This window comes from Clarias gariepinus, chromosome 14 (assembly GCF_024256425.1).
Source record: "Clarias gariepinus isolate MV-2021 ecotype Netherlands chromosome 14, CGAR_prim_01v2, whole genome shotgun sequence".
NCBI lineage: Eukaryota > Metazoa > Chordata > Actinopteri > Siluriformes > Clariidae > Clarias > Clarias gariepinus.
In genome coordinates this window covers 28,368,409-28,385,000 of record NC_071113.1, presented here as the reverse complement: position 1 = coordinate 28,385,000, position 16,592 = coordinate 28,368,409, and the positions used below count along the sequence as shown (strand labels likewise).

Here is a 16,592-nt window from a genome sequence, read left to right as displayed (position 1 = left end):
ACATTATTTAACAAAACTAACTGTCTAACTAAAACACCTAATTAGCTGAGACAAACAGATTGACGCTATAAATGTACAAAAAACTAAGTACAGTTAAAACTAACAAAAGCTAACTAGCTAACTAAGACACCTAATTAGCTGACTAGCTGAGACAAAACAAGTTAACACCACAAATTAACAAAAAATAAATTATCAGGGTTTTTTTTCCTTATTGTTGTCTTTTATTCATAATACAATATCCCGCCTCAAAATGATTTTTCTTCACTAGATTTTTCCAATCCTTTCTGTATTCTCGACTTGCATCTGGGTTTTTAAAGCAACTTCCTGTTAAGGCTCCGCCTTTCATCATGTGATCACCTCAACTTGCTGCGCGCAAATCAGATTTCAACACAGGAACGGTACGCACCACAAACTCGCGGTACGCACGTCGTTCGAGCGGTTAAGCAGGCGGTCAAGTACCCTAGGAAATACAGTTGCTGGGCAACAGAGAAATTTTTGTATGTGATTTAAAGAAATATTTTAACATAAAATAAATCACTACAAGGAGTATTCTGGCAGAAAAACAATCTGAAATTGTAAATTGCACCAAAACAATGTAGAAACCTTTTTTTTTTTTTTTCTTTTAAAATACTGCTTTGATCTCGTTTTCACATCCTGGGAATATTATTTATTTATTTGTTTGTTTTAAAATTCTCTTCCTCAAGTCAAATTGGCTTTTATTGTCATTTCCCCCACATACAGTTCAGTACACAGTGAAATTAAACAAAGTTTCTCCAGGACTAAAGAGCTACATACATACAACATAAATGAACAACACGTACAAACTAATGAAGACACCTAATAAGCTAACTAGCTATTTGAATAATTTAACACCTGTGCTTCAGGTGCTTTAAACGCTTCCTGTGCGGGTTTTCTTTACATTCTACGAATTCATCTTCAAGGACATCTCCTTCAAAATCGATCACAACCCTGACAAGGACAGTGTGGTTAATAAGGACAATTTTAGGTGGAAGTGCTTTAAATTCTTCTGAACGTGTAAAAGGTTTCTTTTGTAGATAAACCACCAGCGTATATGATCGGTGGTCACCACTGGTGTAATTCCGGTTGTATCTAGGCAACAGTTGTGATCAGAATTTACCCCAAATTTGCCAGAAAAGTTTTGAGGCAAAGACACGAGTTAAGTGTGTCATTTTGGACAAACCTTTTTACTAATTTATCCGCTTAAACCTTCTACGGCTACTTCCTTTTCATCACTAACCCCTAATGTCCTTTTAACCCTTATTACTTCTTCCTCTCTGTGGTTAACGTCGGCGCTCACTGCCTTTACCACACACTAATCACACCCTGTGAACCTTATTACGTCCCAACCATCCACTGTCCCCGCCCCTTCAACAAACCAACCAATCGAGCAACTGCCCCAGGGAAACCCTGTAGGGATTAAGCTATGGGGGTGGAGTACATGGAAAGGGGCCGTTTTTCATTCCCCGACTCATCCACGTGGAGCTCTGGGCTTGATGATGGAGTGCCTCTACTCCTCATTAGCTCTTTACAGAGAGCCCGAGAAGTTAAAGCCCCACTGGGCACGTGTGGTCTGACTTAACCGATGCCTCATGGGAGTTTGAGTTTCCTGCCACCAAAATCTTAATCTTACTGCCATCAGTCAACAGCGTGGCCGTTTAGCGAGGCCTTTAGCTAGAATCAAATCCAGGCAAGAAAAAGAAAGAAAGAACGAAAAGGTTATCCTAGCGAAGGAAGGGTGGTGTTTACACAAAAATAAATAGACAGAAGGATACTCAGTCACTCGAGGTCCTGCACACATGCTGAGCAAACACTTCTTCGCAAATAGTCCGATTATGGCATAGGGACATACGCAAATACCCTTCAAGGCACACTCACACTAGTGCGGTGTGTATACAGAAGTAATGATGGATTCTTGTCTGAAATTGCTCGTGAGGATGTACAGAGTCTTTTCCAGAAAGAACACATGGGGAAGTTCTGGGAAGCCGAAATCTGGTGCGAAGGAAAAGGAAAACCAGTATGATTGAGAAGATGTTTTGTGTCCTACCTCGGCCAAAAACCCTTCCCGTCTTATCAGTCCCTCATTGCGACTTCTGTGACATCGTCCTTCGACCCGGCTAAGAATCGGAGTGGTCGAGCTGCCGGTGTACGTGACGTGGTACACTGTATTTTGCGTCATTGTGGCTAGGAAAGTACATAAATCAGGTCCAGTGCTCCACAGGCGTCAGGGGATAGGTTCCACCGTGACTCACATACCACCTTCCAGCCCTCGGTCCTCAGGCTGGATGGTGTGGGGGTTTTTTCAGGGTAGTTCGTGCTTCTGTTAGCGTTTGAGACTCATTACAGAGGTGATGGGGACGTAAAGGTGAGTGGCCAAGCTAAGAGGGCTGAGAGTGGGTGGGGCAATAGGAGATAAATAAGGCTTTAGTTAGAGAATGTACGTTACAGCAGTAAGAAATTTTGAAAAATGGTGAGAAATTTGTTTTGCATAACAAAGCTTTTTTGGAAGCTAGGGTAAGAGGGTAGGGTCAGTCGTGATACCCTGCCACTGTCTTACTTACCCTGGTGGCAGCTTCCCACCAATTCTCGGTGGATCTTCTCAGAGTGGATCTGAGTCTGATCTGGTTTCTGGCATAGTTCTCGGGCTTAACCTCACAATCTTCTGATCAGTAACTCGAAAAGAAAGAAAAAGTACTGTGTGTATACAGTGTTTCCCGAAATTGTGTGTATAATGATAAAGCTTGAAGATGGTTAATAGACGGCTTGTTTGTATTTGCGCTTTCATATTAGGGGTGATTGCTCTGTACAGTGCTTGAGTGCGAATGTGCCCCCTTCACTCGCGCTCCCACTTAGCTTTCACATTAGTTATGCTGTTCGTTACTTAAGTACCCTTGCATATCTACACTCTCCGAAGAAGAAGAGTACTCTTGTGTCATCAACTGTGTGAGAAAAGTAATGTCTAGCCAAGTTGTACTTTAAGAAACTTTATAGCAGCTTCTAATTGATTGATTGAATTCAGATGTCTCCACGAGTTCTCCATGCCAACTTTGGTCACACGGAACTCGAAAAAAGTAGGAAAACTTCAGGCTTGGAAAACAGGGTTATATTGTAGATTTTTTCTTTTTTGTAGTTAATGCTACTTAGCTTCTCAGTGTCCTGTGTTAGAGTTTTCTAAGTACAACCTGACAATAAATGATTCTCTTATCAAAGTGAGAAATGAAACTTTGGAACTAAACTCTGGGAAGAGTTGCAATGGAATTGTTTGAAATCTTGAGGAAGCCTAGTTGATTTCACAAACCTAGCCCGTGTGTGTCCATGCAGTGCGCGAGTGTTTATACTCAGCTTTTATTTACATACGTACACTCGATTCTGGAGCTCCGAAATGGATTTCACCCTAAGAAGTTTCTCGGGGTCTGTTCTCTGTTTATGAACTTAGAGAAACTCTGAAGCCACCAGTTTATTATTTTATTCTTCTTTCATAAACATGGTTTTATTTAATCCTCTTATTTAAATTAAACAAGGGTTTGGTTTTGGAGAATGTCAGGGAATACAATTCCAGTTTCAATGGTTCTGAGCAAAATAAAATAAAATACAAACCATCATAATTTTCCAGTTTACATCAGTGCATGCAGATTTTTTTTATTTATATTTTACTTTAGTGTTGTCTACCGGAACATCCCAGATTTATGTAGATATTTACATTTACATGGATTTCTGTAACTCGTGTTTTATACACACGTCAATCTCTGACCTTTAGGGCCATTTGGTTCAGGTAGACCCCATCTGTATCTGAACAGTGTCGTTTTCTGACTCCTTTTAGAGCCCAAAAACAAAACATTTGCCTATCAGAGCTGATTCTAAATTCTTAGATTATCTTAAATAGATACTTTAGCTATCTAAGAACTTTTATCCAAAGTGGATTTTTCTTCAGAATAAGTGAACAAGTTCAATCCAGACCTAAAAAACAACTTCGTCATTTTCAGACAGGGTTCCAAGTCGACCTCCTGTGGAAATATAAGAGCTCTAACATCTATCCCGAAGAACTCTTCAGGTACCCAAAACGAATAATCATCTTAGCAGTTATATGTTTGTGTAGCTTTACACATCTTAGAAAAATAGAATTTATCTGGGTTCTTTGGAGGCGGCACGGTGGTGTAGTGGTTAGCACTGTCGCCTTGCACCTCCAAGGTCCGAGTTCGATTCCCGGCCAGGCTCGATTCCCGTGTGCATGTTCTCCCAATGCATGGTGGATTTCCTCCGGGTACTCCGGTTTCCTCCAACAGTCCAAAGATATGCAGGTTAGGATAATTGGCGTTCCCAAATTGCCCGTAGTGTGAGTGTGTGTATGTGTGCCCTACGATAGATTGGCACCCTGTCCCTTAACCAAGTACTAAGGCAGTTTAGCTTAATTTAAAGTCTGATTAGATATTATGAAGAAAACTTATTTTGGTTCTTCAAAATTTTCTTACAAAATTTCCTTTTTTTTAGATACAGCAACTTTGGGTTCTTGGCCTTTCCAGGGACATTTTATGATAAAAAATGAAATTTAAACATACTGTAGCATCTTTAAGATATGTTACGTTTTGTAGTCTTTTGTACTGAACTTTTATTTTTTTTGCAACTGTTTCATCCCTGGTGTTCCTGTTCTTGCAAAAGCCGCATTGGTTTTGGTTGTTTTGTGGTCCTGTGCACATGTACTGCGTGGTTACGATCGGTGGGCTGTGACCATGTGTGTCTGCATTTCCCCTCCGCGTGCTTTCTTTGAGAGCGTTGTGTAATTTGTGTGGCAGGATGTTGGCATGGAATCCAGACATTCTTCTAGAGTCTGATCTTCTGCAGGCTTTGATGACGGACCTTAATGTGTACTTGTCCGGTTCAACGTCCAGTCTCGTAACAGGAAAAGTTTACTTTAGGTTTCTTTGGAATTAAAGAATTCAACAAGAAGAGTTCATCTATCAGATTCTATAGAAACTTTAAGGAACATGGAAGTTCTTCTACAGCACTCTTAGATGATTAAGGTATCCTCTGTGGTTCTTTAGATCCTTAGTTAAGTATTCTTAGAAGGAACTAAAAAAAAACTGTTGTTAAATTCTGTATCTAACCTTGGAACTTGAACAACTAAGAAGGTCTAGTTCCATGACCATGATCTGATTTTTGGAAACAATTTCATATCTTTAGTTTTTACATAGAACCTTGAAGTAACAAGGAACTTGTTTAAGCAAAAAAAGTTTCCTCCGGGGTTCTTTGGCTAGTTCAGGGTCCTTAAATTCCTTAGATTTCTGTAAAAAACTTTCTTGAACCTTGAAACTTGAATTTCTAGTGGAACCACATGCTTGAAAATAGATTTACTCAGTGGTTTAACTGTATTTGCAATCCTTTCTGATGAGGAAGTCATGAATCTACATGAAAACTTTAGGAAACATGGAACTGCAGAAACATGGCAATACTAACCAACTGTACTACTGGGGTTAAAAATTAGTTCATCAAGTGTTTTTTTTTTTTTTAGATTCCTAGATGGGTTTGACTGGAAAGTGCCTCTCTCAGGAAAATAGTCTGTTGTCAGGTTCTGCTTTAACTTGGATCTTGGATCATGAATTGCTAGCCAGATTATAGCCTCTGAAATAGTTAAAGGTTCTTGAGATGTCTAGATCGTCTCTGCTTGGAACCCTTTTTGAAACAGAAACTGCAGTACACTTTAGAGTTTAGATGTTTGTGGATTCTGAGTTTTGCGATCACAGAGCTTGAATTAGAGAAATGAGTGTAAATATTTGCATAAGAAATGAAATGCTGTGGTACTGCAGAGAACACTGGAATAAAGATTAACAATCTGTAAATAGCTTGATGTCATCGGGAAGAGTGATTGTTCTGTTAGTGGGTTTTATTTCAATGTTTTTTTGAGTTTTAACTTTGCCATGATAATGAAACCATATCCGTGACCTCAGCAGCCCAAACCGAAGTGTAATTTAAATAAAAATGATTAAATTGGACACTTCATTCTGATCGTACTCAGGGTGTGTGTGAGATCGTGTCTAATATTAAAGTTGAATCATTCATGTTTTTGATCCAGAGGAAAGTTGAAGATCAGTAATGATTTTCCTTCCTCCACAGTAATAATGTAGGGATGAGATTTTGAAAAAGAGTGAAGTCAAAACTTTTTTTCTTTTTTATTTTATTATTTCCTCAACTGAGATTACACAGATTGTCTTGGCACGTGGTGCTGTGTTGTGTCTCGTGCCCGCTCGAGCAGTAGCTTAGGGCAGCGTGCCCAGATCCCTCATCTCTCACCTGGCCTGACTCCGCACCGCCCCTAACTCATCTGCTCCTCCTACAGTACCACTCACACACACACGTGCACACGCACACACTCACTTACTTTCACTTCTGCTTTTTCTTTTGTGTTGAATTGTTCTTTTTGTAATTTCATTCATAAATAAAACAAAACCCTGCCTTCTGGGTGCCAAAATTTATGAAACTTATGACATTGTATCAACTGACATGCTTTTTATATTCTTGTCAGAATCAGGTGGTCATCGGCAGTTAGTTAAACGGCGTAGTTTAGTGATACTTGTAATTTTTTAAATGCATTTAAACACTTTGCTCAGAAAGTATTGGCACCCTTGATGAAGTTCTAAAAATGTATTTGTGATTAATCTTATTATATTAAAAAAAATATATATATGATCGTGAAATCTAACTTGTAATTGAAGTCAGCTTCTTTTTTTAAGTATTGTTAATACTAAACCTCTGTGCCATAATTATTGGCGCCCTTGCATCATTTATTCTAGTAGTACTCAGTTAGTCGTGGAGATAATCTGATGCTGATAAAAGGATAAAAAAAAAACTTTTTTTTTTTCACACCACAGAATGAGTTTTCAGATTTCACCAGACCTTTTTTTTTATTTGATGACCAAGCTAGGCGCAAAATAAAGCAAATAGCTTTTTTTAATGAATATTTGTTATTATAGCCTATTTTATTATAAAGCGTAAAGCAAATACACTACACACACACACACAACACACACACACACACACAGGACTTGAGAGTGGAAACACCTCTGACCTTTCACACCAGCGGACATGCTGATGGGATCACAACCAAATACACAAACGTGACCCTTGAACTCTGACCTTTTGTATTTGCTGTGTTTGTCTTTTCTGTCTGGGTCACTAGGTCTCTCTCTCTCTCTCTCTTTCTCTCTCTCTCTCTCTCTCTCTCTTATTTACATCTTCCCTCTGTTTCTCTTCAATTTATAGTGGCCTGATTGGTGTAAGTCATTAGGTTTGTGTATTCTGCTGGCGCTTGGGGAAATCCTAAAGCCTGCTCCACTCACTGCAGTTTCCACTTTGGTCTACAGCAATAAAACATAAGAGCTTTTAAAAAAAAAAAAAGAGTGACAGAGAGAGAGAGAGAGACTTAAAATGAGAGAGGGAGAGCACCTTGTGGTGAACGTTTCTCTGTATTACTCACTCCGTCTGTGAAAGATTTATATTATTCAGCTCGGCGGGTAACAATGAACGTAGCACAAAGTCACACAGAAATTAATGCTCTGGTTTTATCTGATCAAAGTTTTGCTTTTGCTGATCCTCTCTTGGCAAACGACATGCCGATGAGAAAGATAAAGAAAAAAAAATTCCAGCTCTTGTTTGCAAACACAGTCACCGCCTTGGCCGCGTTTTATTCAGGTCTCGCCAGAGAAGTAAAGCTGCACAATTTTCACACAGAGATCCTCGCTCTCCTCGAGTACGTCTACACTCAGCACTCTGACCTCTCACTCACCCCGACTTCCTCGCATCGAGCCACGTTCCTTCCGATCCCGCCCTCTTCCTCTCTTCATCCTGCACTCGGCTCACACAGAATCCCTCCGTTCGACACTAAGACAATAATGTAAGTGTGTGTGTGTGTGTGACACAGGAAAAGAAAAATTTTGTTTAGGGATGAAGGTGTGGAATAATGAAATTTGTCCTCAGCCGTGGTCACACTCTAGATCTGATTGCATGATTACAGTCTTGGGGGAATCACATTTCACATACATTAGGACGCACTCAACATGACTGGGGATCTGGAGAAGTGTGGAATGTGTAAAGCTTTCAATTTCAACACCTGGAATAATACATCTTCACATCTGTATTGATTTAAAAAAAAAAAAAAACACACACATATGGAAATGTGGTCCAAGCATTATAAATTTCGACACTTCACTTCTGAAGACACTTCAGAATGACACTTTTTTATAAAATTGTCTTTTCACATACATTCTTTTCAACCTACCACTACAACTTGATACTGTACACTTTATAAAATGAATTATTGCACCGGAAGTCCAGCCAGTCCAGTCCGATCCCACAGGTACGCCAAAGCGGGACAAATCACTGTAAAAACAGCTAGTACACCAAAGTTTGGAGGGACCATCCCACAACTGACAGCACCCCAACATCCTGGTGCCAGACCCCCCAACCCCCACACTAACACACACCCAGAGGTCTTGTAGAGTCACAACCCGAGGGGCCAAACCTGCCTGGTGGCACAAAAGGAACATAACCCCTAGGTACACACACGCTTACAAGCACAAAATAAAATATGTTTAACGAGCACACACGTGGTCACAGTGTTATAGTAAACAGTACACACGCGCACGGATGTTGATTATACCAGTGAGAGACACGCACTAAGACTCTAAGCCAGAGAGACGATTACCCACAATTCCGCAGTGCAAGAGAGGACAAAACCGTTGGCTCAGTTGTGATAACGTGACGCTTGGCGTCAAAACAAGAAGCGCATGCGTTATACATGATACTCGGTGCTTGTAATCTAAGACAATGCTCGTTTTTCAAGTCAAAATGTATTAAAAATCTTTTCTCGTCTTGCGGATCACTCGCAAACCGTGTTACTCGCAATCCGAGGTTTCACGGTAGAAGGGTTAAAAAAAATTTAAACAAGAAAACAAAAAAATATGGAAGAAGTCTCCAGTAAATGTAAATGATTACCTTTTAACAGACACTCTATAATTTTAAAAGTAAAAAATTAACAATATAATTTTAACTTATGAATCTATACATATAGTAAAAGTTTAAAGTTGGTGTGTCTGTACGTTGAAGTTATTTGCCAAAAAAAAATGTTGGGATGTAAGATGAGTAACAACACATCAAGATGTTTTTGGAATTTTGTCTGTTTGTGCACGCATCACAACTACCAAACTACACATAAAAATGTATCTTAATGAGGTGCATGGGAAGAGAAGATATGTAAATTTGAAAATTAAATGGAAAACGCCCTTACAGTATATCATAAAAAAACATTGACCTTGGGAAAAAAAAAATCATTAGTTCATCTCAAAATTCATCAGGTGGCGCTGTACATTTTAATTAAGCAAATTGAATCACATGCACATTTACTTACTAAATAAAAACACTTGGCATTGTCGGATTGCTCTGACTTGTATAAATATATCCAATTCTCTGAAGAAATTGTCTGTTACACTTTTTTACTTTATGTTTATAAATTCCTGATACAGTACCGCATGTTATTTCCCTTTTGGTGTCATTTTTGTTAAAAAAAAAAAAAAAAAAGACCTGGTCTGATCAGATTATTGTGTTCATGATCTTTTTACACACCAATAAACAAAAAAATAGAATTAAAAGAGGCAGTAACTTTTATACATGACTGTTGCTCTCACATTCTCGTTCTCACACACACACACACACACACACACCCTTGCAGTCCTTCACTCTACCCTTGTAAGAGACATAAACCCTGACACCCGGGTGTGATTTATTAGCACCTATTAATAACCGTGTGATAATAAACAGGCCTGCAGTGTCCTCTTTAGGCAGCGAGGATTACACACAGCACACAGAGAGAGAGAGAGAGAGAGACGCTAAACCCTGCTTTATGTGTTCTGGTCGGGTGTGTGGAGTCATAAACCGTAACTCGGGAGTCCATCTGGTCGTCTGTGGTAGAGCGCTGATGCATGTGAGGGAGGTATGGGAGGAATGAGCACGGTAAAGGAGAAGGACCGTGTGCAAAAAAAGGAGTGCAGGATGTACAGGAGTACAGAAGTAACATAGTGGAAAGTGTTGTAACACTAATAAAGGATGCAGCAGGGTGAAGCACAGTGCGGTTTCGGCCTTTCGTCCACAAGCAAATGCTGTGCTGAGACCAGGTCGGACCTTAACAAAGCTCCAACGGTGATGACGTTTTTTCTAGGCTTCTGATTGGCCCCCTGCTGATTAGGGAGGCTAATATTTATGTGGACAATTTTTTTTTTTTTTAAAGAAGTAGGAAATCTCAGTTTTTAAGAACAGCTGTTCTTGTCGTGCAAATGCCCTAAAACCAAGGTAAAAAAAAAAAAAAAAGTAGGGGAAAAATAAGAAACATCCATCAATTAAGTTTGTGTACATCCCATTTCAACTCATCTAGAAAATATTCTAATCATGAAACTGCAGTGGACAAAAACAAAAGTTCATCTCCCACTAAAGATCTCTAGATGTCTAAAGGAAAAACGTGATGGAAATACACTCATGGACCACTACACCTGCTCAACAACAACAGTTTAATGCACTTAGGCATGTAGTCGTGGTCAAGACCATCTGCTGAAGTAAAAAACATTATTGATTGGACCCATAATATATAGGATTTATACAACTGAAGTTCATTATTGTAAAAGTTTTCCAGGTCCACAGCATAATTCTCTTTACTTTTTTTTTTTAGTTCAAGTAAAACCAATTAGCTTGAGATGTATTAAGGATTAGAACGCGGCCTGGCCAGCCGTAGCTAATCAATATCCATGCTTTGGAGAGTTCAGAAGAATATATATGTATACATATATTTAGAAGAAATAAACTTGATCAAAAGTGTAAATGATTATAATGTAAACTTTAGTGCCTTGAAATGTTTTTTTTAGCATTTTATTTATTTTATTTATATTGTATGTGGAATTGAATAAAAAAATAAATAAATCAAAGTATTTAAGCTCAAGTAAACGGATTTTTACCTGTATTTAATTACTGTTTTAATTATTATTTTATTTCATTAATGTTAAAGTCTATATTAGTTTGTAGTACTTATTTAAAGTTGTATTGAATACATTTATATATAATTCTTTTGATTGTGTGAAGCTGCTTTGCGACAATGACAATTGTTAAAAGCGCTATACAAATAAAATTTAATTAAATTGAACACATAACCATATAATACTAAGGTAAGGATTCTTTACAAAGAAAATCAGATCATGAAAATTCATCATTATGATTAGTAGAAGCTTAAGTAGATAAGTATTATCGTGCCTATCGCTACGTCCTCCTCTGACAGTTCTTTCACATTTTGCGGCCTGTTTCTTTCAATTTTATTACGCGTCCTTAAACACAGCTTAAAAGCCAATTTAAAGCTTTCTGGCAAAAACTAGAATTTTTGCGTTTGACTACAGTAGAGCTGTGAATCACTCAATTAGATTTTGTCTCAAGGACCTGTACAAATATATATATATATATATTTTTTTTTAAAAGGTACTAAAAGTATCTTTTTTTTAAATGCTTTGTAGCTGGTGTTTATTGTTTAAATGTTACATCTCGTACAAAGCCATTATCTTTTTCTTCTGCTTCACACTCCAGTACAATAGGTGGCGATATTGCAAAAAAAAAAAACTGCACATAAAGTTAAAAGCAGAAGTAGAAGTAGCAATATGTTGTAAAAACATTTATAGTTACAGGCGATGGAAACGTTCTTTGTTGTTATTGTTGTTATTATGTAATAATGTAATATAATGTTTGCTGAGACGTATTTGACCCTAATAAGTCTATAAAGTGTGGATCAAAAATGGTTCAACAAAGAGAGAACTTTTCATTAATTAAGTAAGATGACCCAAGGTTTTATTCTCAAAAACCGTACTCTGTGGATAGTATTGGCACCCTACAGCACCACGTCCCTTGGTTTGATCCTGACCTCGGGTTGCTGTCTGTGCTGTGCAGAGTTTCACATGTTCTTGGGTGTCCTGATGGTTCTTTGGTTTCATCCCAGCTTCCAAAAACGTGCTGGTAAACTGGCTAAATTAGTCATACTGTAGGTGTGAATGAGTGGTTGCGCAATGGCTTGTCATGCCATTCAGGTTGTTTTCCTGTCTTGTTAAATGGATGAGGAGGATAAAGCAGTTACTCAGGATGAATGAACAGATGGACGACATCTTATCGTTTATTGTTTTAGGAACACTCTAGTTGAATTTGAGGTAAATGCCGTTGACCCAGGAATAAGATGTAGCCCAGTGTCTGGATTACTGAAAAGACCCCCTGCGTCACCAAGCTGCTACTGTTGAGCCCCTGAATGACTCTTAACTCTTTTATATTTTTTGAAAAATGGCCTTTCTGGTACGTTTTTGTCCCCAAAATGCCAGTACTGACTCCATCACAATCTACACTCTCGTTCTTTATTATCTAGACATGTTCAAAACTAGGGCACAGGTTGCACATTGCAGTTTGTTTGTTTTTTCTTTTTTTTTTTTTTAGATATTTTACGATTGCGATTTAAACTGTAATATGTAATTATTAAATTCACAAATTTGTTTTCAAACATATTTATCTAGGTTAACGCCAAATAATGAGGCAAACGATCTCGTTAAGACGATGTTTGTCGATACGTATACGATATTCGTTCTCTAAACCGCTTTCAGGGTCGCGGCAGACTTGAATTTCAGCCTTTTTTCGGTTAATTAATCGCACAGGTCCGTATCGCGATTTCGTTTTGTTTTTTTGTTTTTTCGCGATTAATAACGCAACATTCCTCGGACTGTTTTTTGCAGTCTCTTGTCTGTAAGTGTCCCTAGTGGACAATCTGAGGAGACATCAGGTTTGTTCAGTAAGAATCACTAGAACTGTTGTCACATTAATGAGTATTTGGTTTCTGCAAACACCTCGAGAATGTATGAAGAGCAGTCGCATTTCTGCATGGTCTCTCACGCCTCCAGCGTACCCTTTTTAGTTCCACGTGGATTGCTTTCTCATACTGTACATGCACTCCAAACCTCCAGGAGTCTAATTACACAAACACTCATCTCGTTCCACGAGTAGCAACGCGGTCAGTCGTTATTCTTTTTTATGCTGTTTCAAGCCTGCCAATTTGAAATGCACAATTAGAACCATGGCAAGGAGTGAAAAATATGGATGAGACGAAAGTGGTTTTAGTTCCTTAGGGCCAATTAAAAAGTTTCAGGAGTGAGTGTGGCAGTGCAAAACTGCACCGTCAACTTAAGTGTCAACTAACATACTTTTACGTATAGTGTACATACTTACACCTGCATGGCCAGAAAAATGCCAACACCTCTTTTATTAAAATATATTAATGAGCTTCATCCCCTTTCCCTTTCTCAAACACTTATTATCCCGTCACTTTTACATCCTTAATTTATCGTCGTGTGCTGATTTTTTTTCTTTTCTCCTCGCAGCTGTAGTGCCTCTCGAATTTTACCCTTCAACTCCTGACCCCTCCAGTTCTACCTTTTTTCCCCTCTTTTCCCTTCTTTATCACGTGCAACCCCTTCCCTGCTTGCCCTTTTCTTCCCTCTCCGCTATAGCTTTTGAAACAAGAAGCTATAAAACTTCTTTTATATGTCCTGAGTGTTTGAAGGCTCGAAGCTTTATGGGTTTGACCTGGACCTGCGCTGGAGAGACTGCAGCAGGCACGAGCTGAGAAGAGCGAGAATAGGAGGACAGATGAATGAATGGATGGACGGACGGACGGAGGGAGGGAAGGACAGACAACCACACGTGTCGTCTTGTTTTGAAAGGGGCAGAGGAGGAGGAGATGGGGTTGCAGGGTTGCAGAGGAGGAGACTTTTAAAGTGTGACCGCTGTCCTAGTTGTATTTATGGCTGCACATGGAAGTGTTACAGTGCTCGTTGCCAGACTGACTTAGGAGCCTTTACGCGCCAGCGATCTGTCTAGCGCTCTTGTTTTGGCATGTTGTATCAGGACAGTTTGGACCGTGGACATACACTCAAGGAAGCCAGCATCCTGAAAGCAGCTAGCCAAGCATTAACTAATACTGGATGAATGTCCCTTTGGCTCCTCTCTCGCCAGGCTTACGTCACGCACTTGTTTCGGTGCCCTTGAACTGAAGTGTGCTTCTGCAATGAATGTGTAATGTGGGACAGCCGGATGCAGGCCTAGTTGTGTGTCTGGTATGCACACACACACACCACACAGAGACGACTGCTCTTTCTTCCAACAAAGCATTTTTAAGGCCTGGCTCCAATAGCCTTCGCTGTTTGTCTCCTTTTTGTTTTTCCACACATGCATGTTATGGAGTTCTATCCTGGTCATACTGGTGTTTGATCATTTTAAGGAATCTGGGAGAGAAGAAACTTTTAGCATCTTCTTTTATGACATCATCTGTTTTGGCAAACTGGCAGAAAATAGAGTACAGGCAAACTTCCTTGTCCATAGGGACGACTAACTGGACTAGTCAGCAAACACAGAATATCTGAGGAACGTTCTGAGGAAACTGAGCTTTTTCAACATCTGCAAAAAATACCTACAGGGGTTCTACCAATCAGTAGTGGCCATATTTTTGTTTTATGCTTGGGAGGGAACCTCAAAAGCAGAGGCTCCACACACAAGATTGAACCAGGTAGTGAGGAGAGCGGAATCTATGGTTGGCGCTGGAGCTGGTGCTGACAAATAGGACCTTTTGAAAAAAGTGCTGTCCGTCTTGTCCAAGACCCATCACCCACTGTATGGAGCTTTGGCCAGTCAGTGGCAGACTTGTATCACAGACTTGCTCGACTCACAGAATTAGCTCTAACACCGCTGATGAACCCTGCCCTGTGTCCCAAGTCTCCTGGGATAGAGTCCAGACTCCCCATGACCCTGTATATTGGATAAAGCGGTATAGATGATGAATGAATAAAAATTGTTTATTAAACTTTAGGAGGTACAGTGACTTAGTGGCCTAGTGGCCTCGCACCTCCAGGGTCAAGAGATCGATTTCCGCCTCGCGGCCTTTGTGCATGTTTGCATGTTCTCCCCATGTTTGGTGGGTGTTCTCCAGGTATTCCGGTTTTCTCTCAAAGTCCAAAGACATGTGGGTTAGGCTAATTCGCGTTCTCCAATTGCACAAGGTGTTTGAATGACAATCGGGCATCAGGCTGGCAACCGGACCCCTTAAATTAACTGGTACAGAAACGACGGATATATCTCCGGGGTGGGGGGTAATCCGTCATATGATGTGCTGGGTGGCACGTGGACAGACCATGTGGCGTATAATAATAATTTTTTTTGTTTTTTTTTTTAGCTAGTGCTACTACATGTTTATTGTATTACTGTTCTTACATCTGGATATTTGTAATTTCCTTATGAATCAATAAAGTATCTCTATCTATCTATCTATTTATCTATCCATCCATCCATACCTTGCATTACCGCCACCTTGTAGGTCTCACTTTCCCCTTATCTTCTTGGCTTGAAGGCCGATTTTCCAGTCCAGCCGGACTTTCCTGGTCTTGTTTTGTCTTGCTCTGTGTTTTGTCTGCTTTTAACCAGCACTCCCACACACTCTGTCTTCTCTACACTTTCCCTCTTCTACAGCTTTAAAAACATAATGGTGGTTCCAGACTGGGAAACTTTGTTCAAGCCTGTCTGTCGAGCTGAAGATACGTACAGAAGAAACCTGTCATGCGCAACAGTCACACGGAAGCTGCAAGGAATCCGAGCTGCTCTGTGTTTTAAATGTCGGGCTGAACCGCTATATCTCGTCAAAACCTCTCGCTGTTTCCTTGAGCGTAAACAAAGCTGACGGCGCGTAGAGAAGACCTGACAGGTCACGTTACACGTGCAAACACGACTCGCGTCATACGTCAGAACCAAAACCCACCGATGAACAAAGCTGCTGGAGAGCAACAGCTTGCAGATGTACACTTGAAGTGTGTCTAATAGGAACAGACTTCACCTAATTATTAATTAAAGTTTCTCACTGCAGCGTTGTGACCCTTGTGACTCTGTTGTGTTCCAGGCCGTGGCTGATGGTATTGGTCACCGGGGTTAAAGCGAGCGCTGGGATTGGTCGGTGAGCGTGGCTCCTCAGAGCTGTGGGATGGCCATCTGACTCGGCGACGCGAATGACAGGCGTTCGTCCGCAGGTGGGGCCCGCCTCAGTCTCACATGATTGGCTGCTGGATGGAATTAAGGTGAATGGAACACATGCCCAAGGAGCAGGACCTTAACCAATCAGAGCAAGAGGAGAAACGGTGAGTCACTAGCTCCTCCTCCTCCTCACTGATCATATAGCTTGACATGACTCTAACGGACTCTGATTGGCTTTCACTGACTCTGACTCAGAACCAAATCAGAGGTTCTGACTAGTTCTGAATAGTTCTGACCGAGTCTGATTGTGTCTGACTGAATTTTACAGACTCTGATGGGGTCTAACTTAATCTGACTGGCTCTGACTGATTTTAACTAACCCTGATTGTCTTTAATCGCCTCTGACCTACTGATTGGGTTCGGCAGATTCTGTTTAGCTTGTAGATACATTTTATTGACTCTGGTTGATGCTGTCGGACCCTGATTTGCTCTGACTGCCTTTGACTGAT

At 40.0% G+C, this 16,592-nt stretch overlaps 1 protein-coding gene across 4 annotated transcripts in view; it reads left to right on the top strand.

Moving 5' to 3' along the window:
* The window catches only part of thrab (thyroid hormone receptor alpha b), a 155,999-nt gene that overhangs the window by 97,019 nt on the left and 42,388 nt on the right, over window positions 1–16,592 (top strand). For 2 of the 4 annotated variants that reach the window (XM_053511117.1, XM_053511118.1), the window contains one exon: window positions 16,013–16,247. The exons of the other annotated variants lie outside the window; for them this stretch is intronic. In XM_053511117.1, the coding sequence (XP_053367092.1) occupies window positions 16,192–16,247 (56 nt within the window). In that variant the 5' untranslated portion in view covers window positions 16,013–16,191. The remainder of the gene's footprint in view (window positions 1–16,012; window positions 16,248–16,592) is intronic. 4 annotated transcript variants of the gene reach the window in all.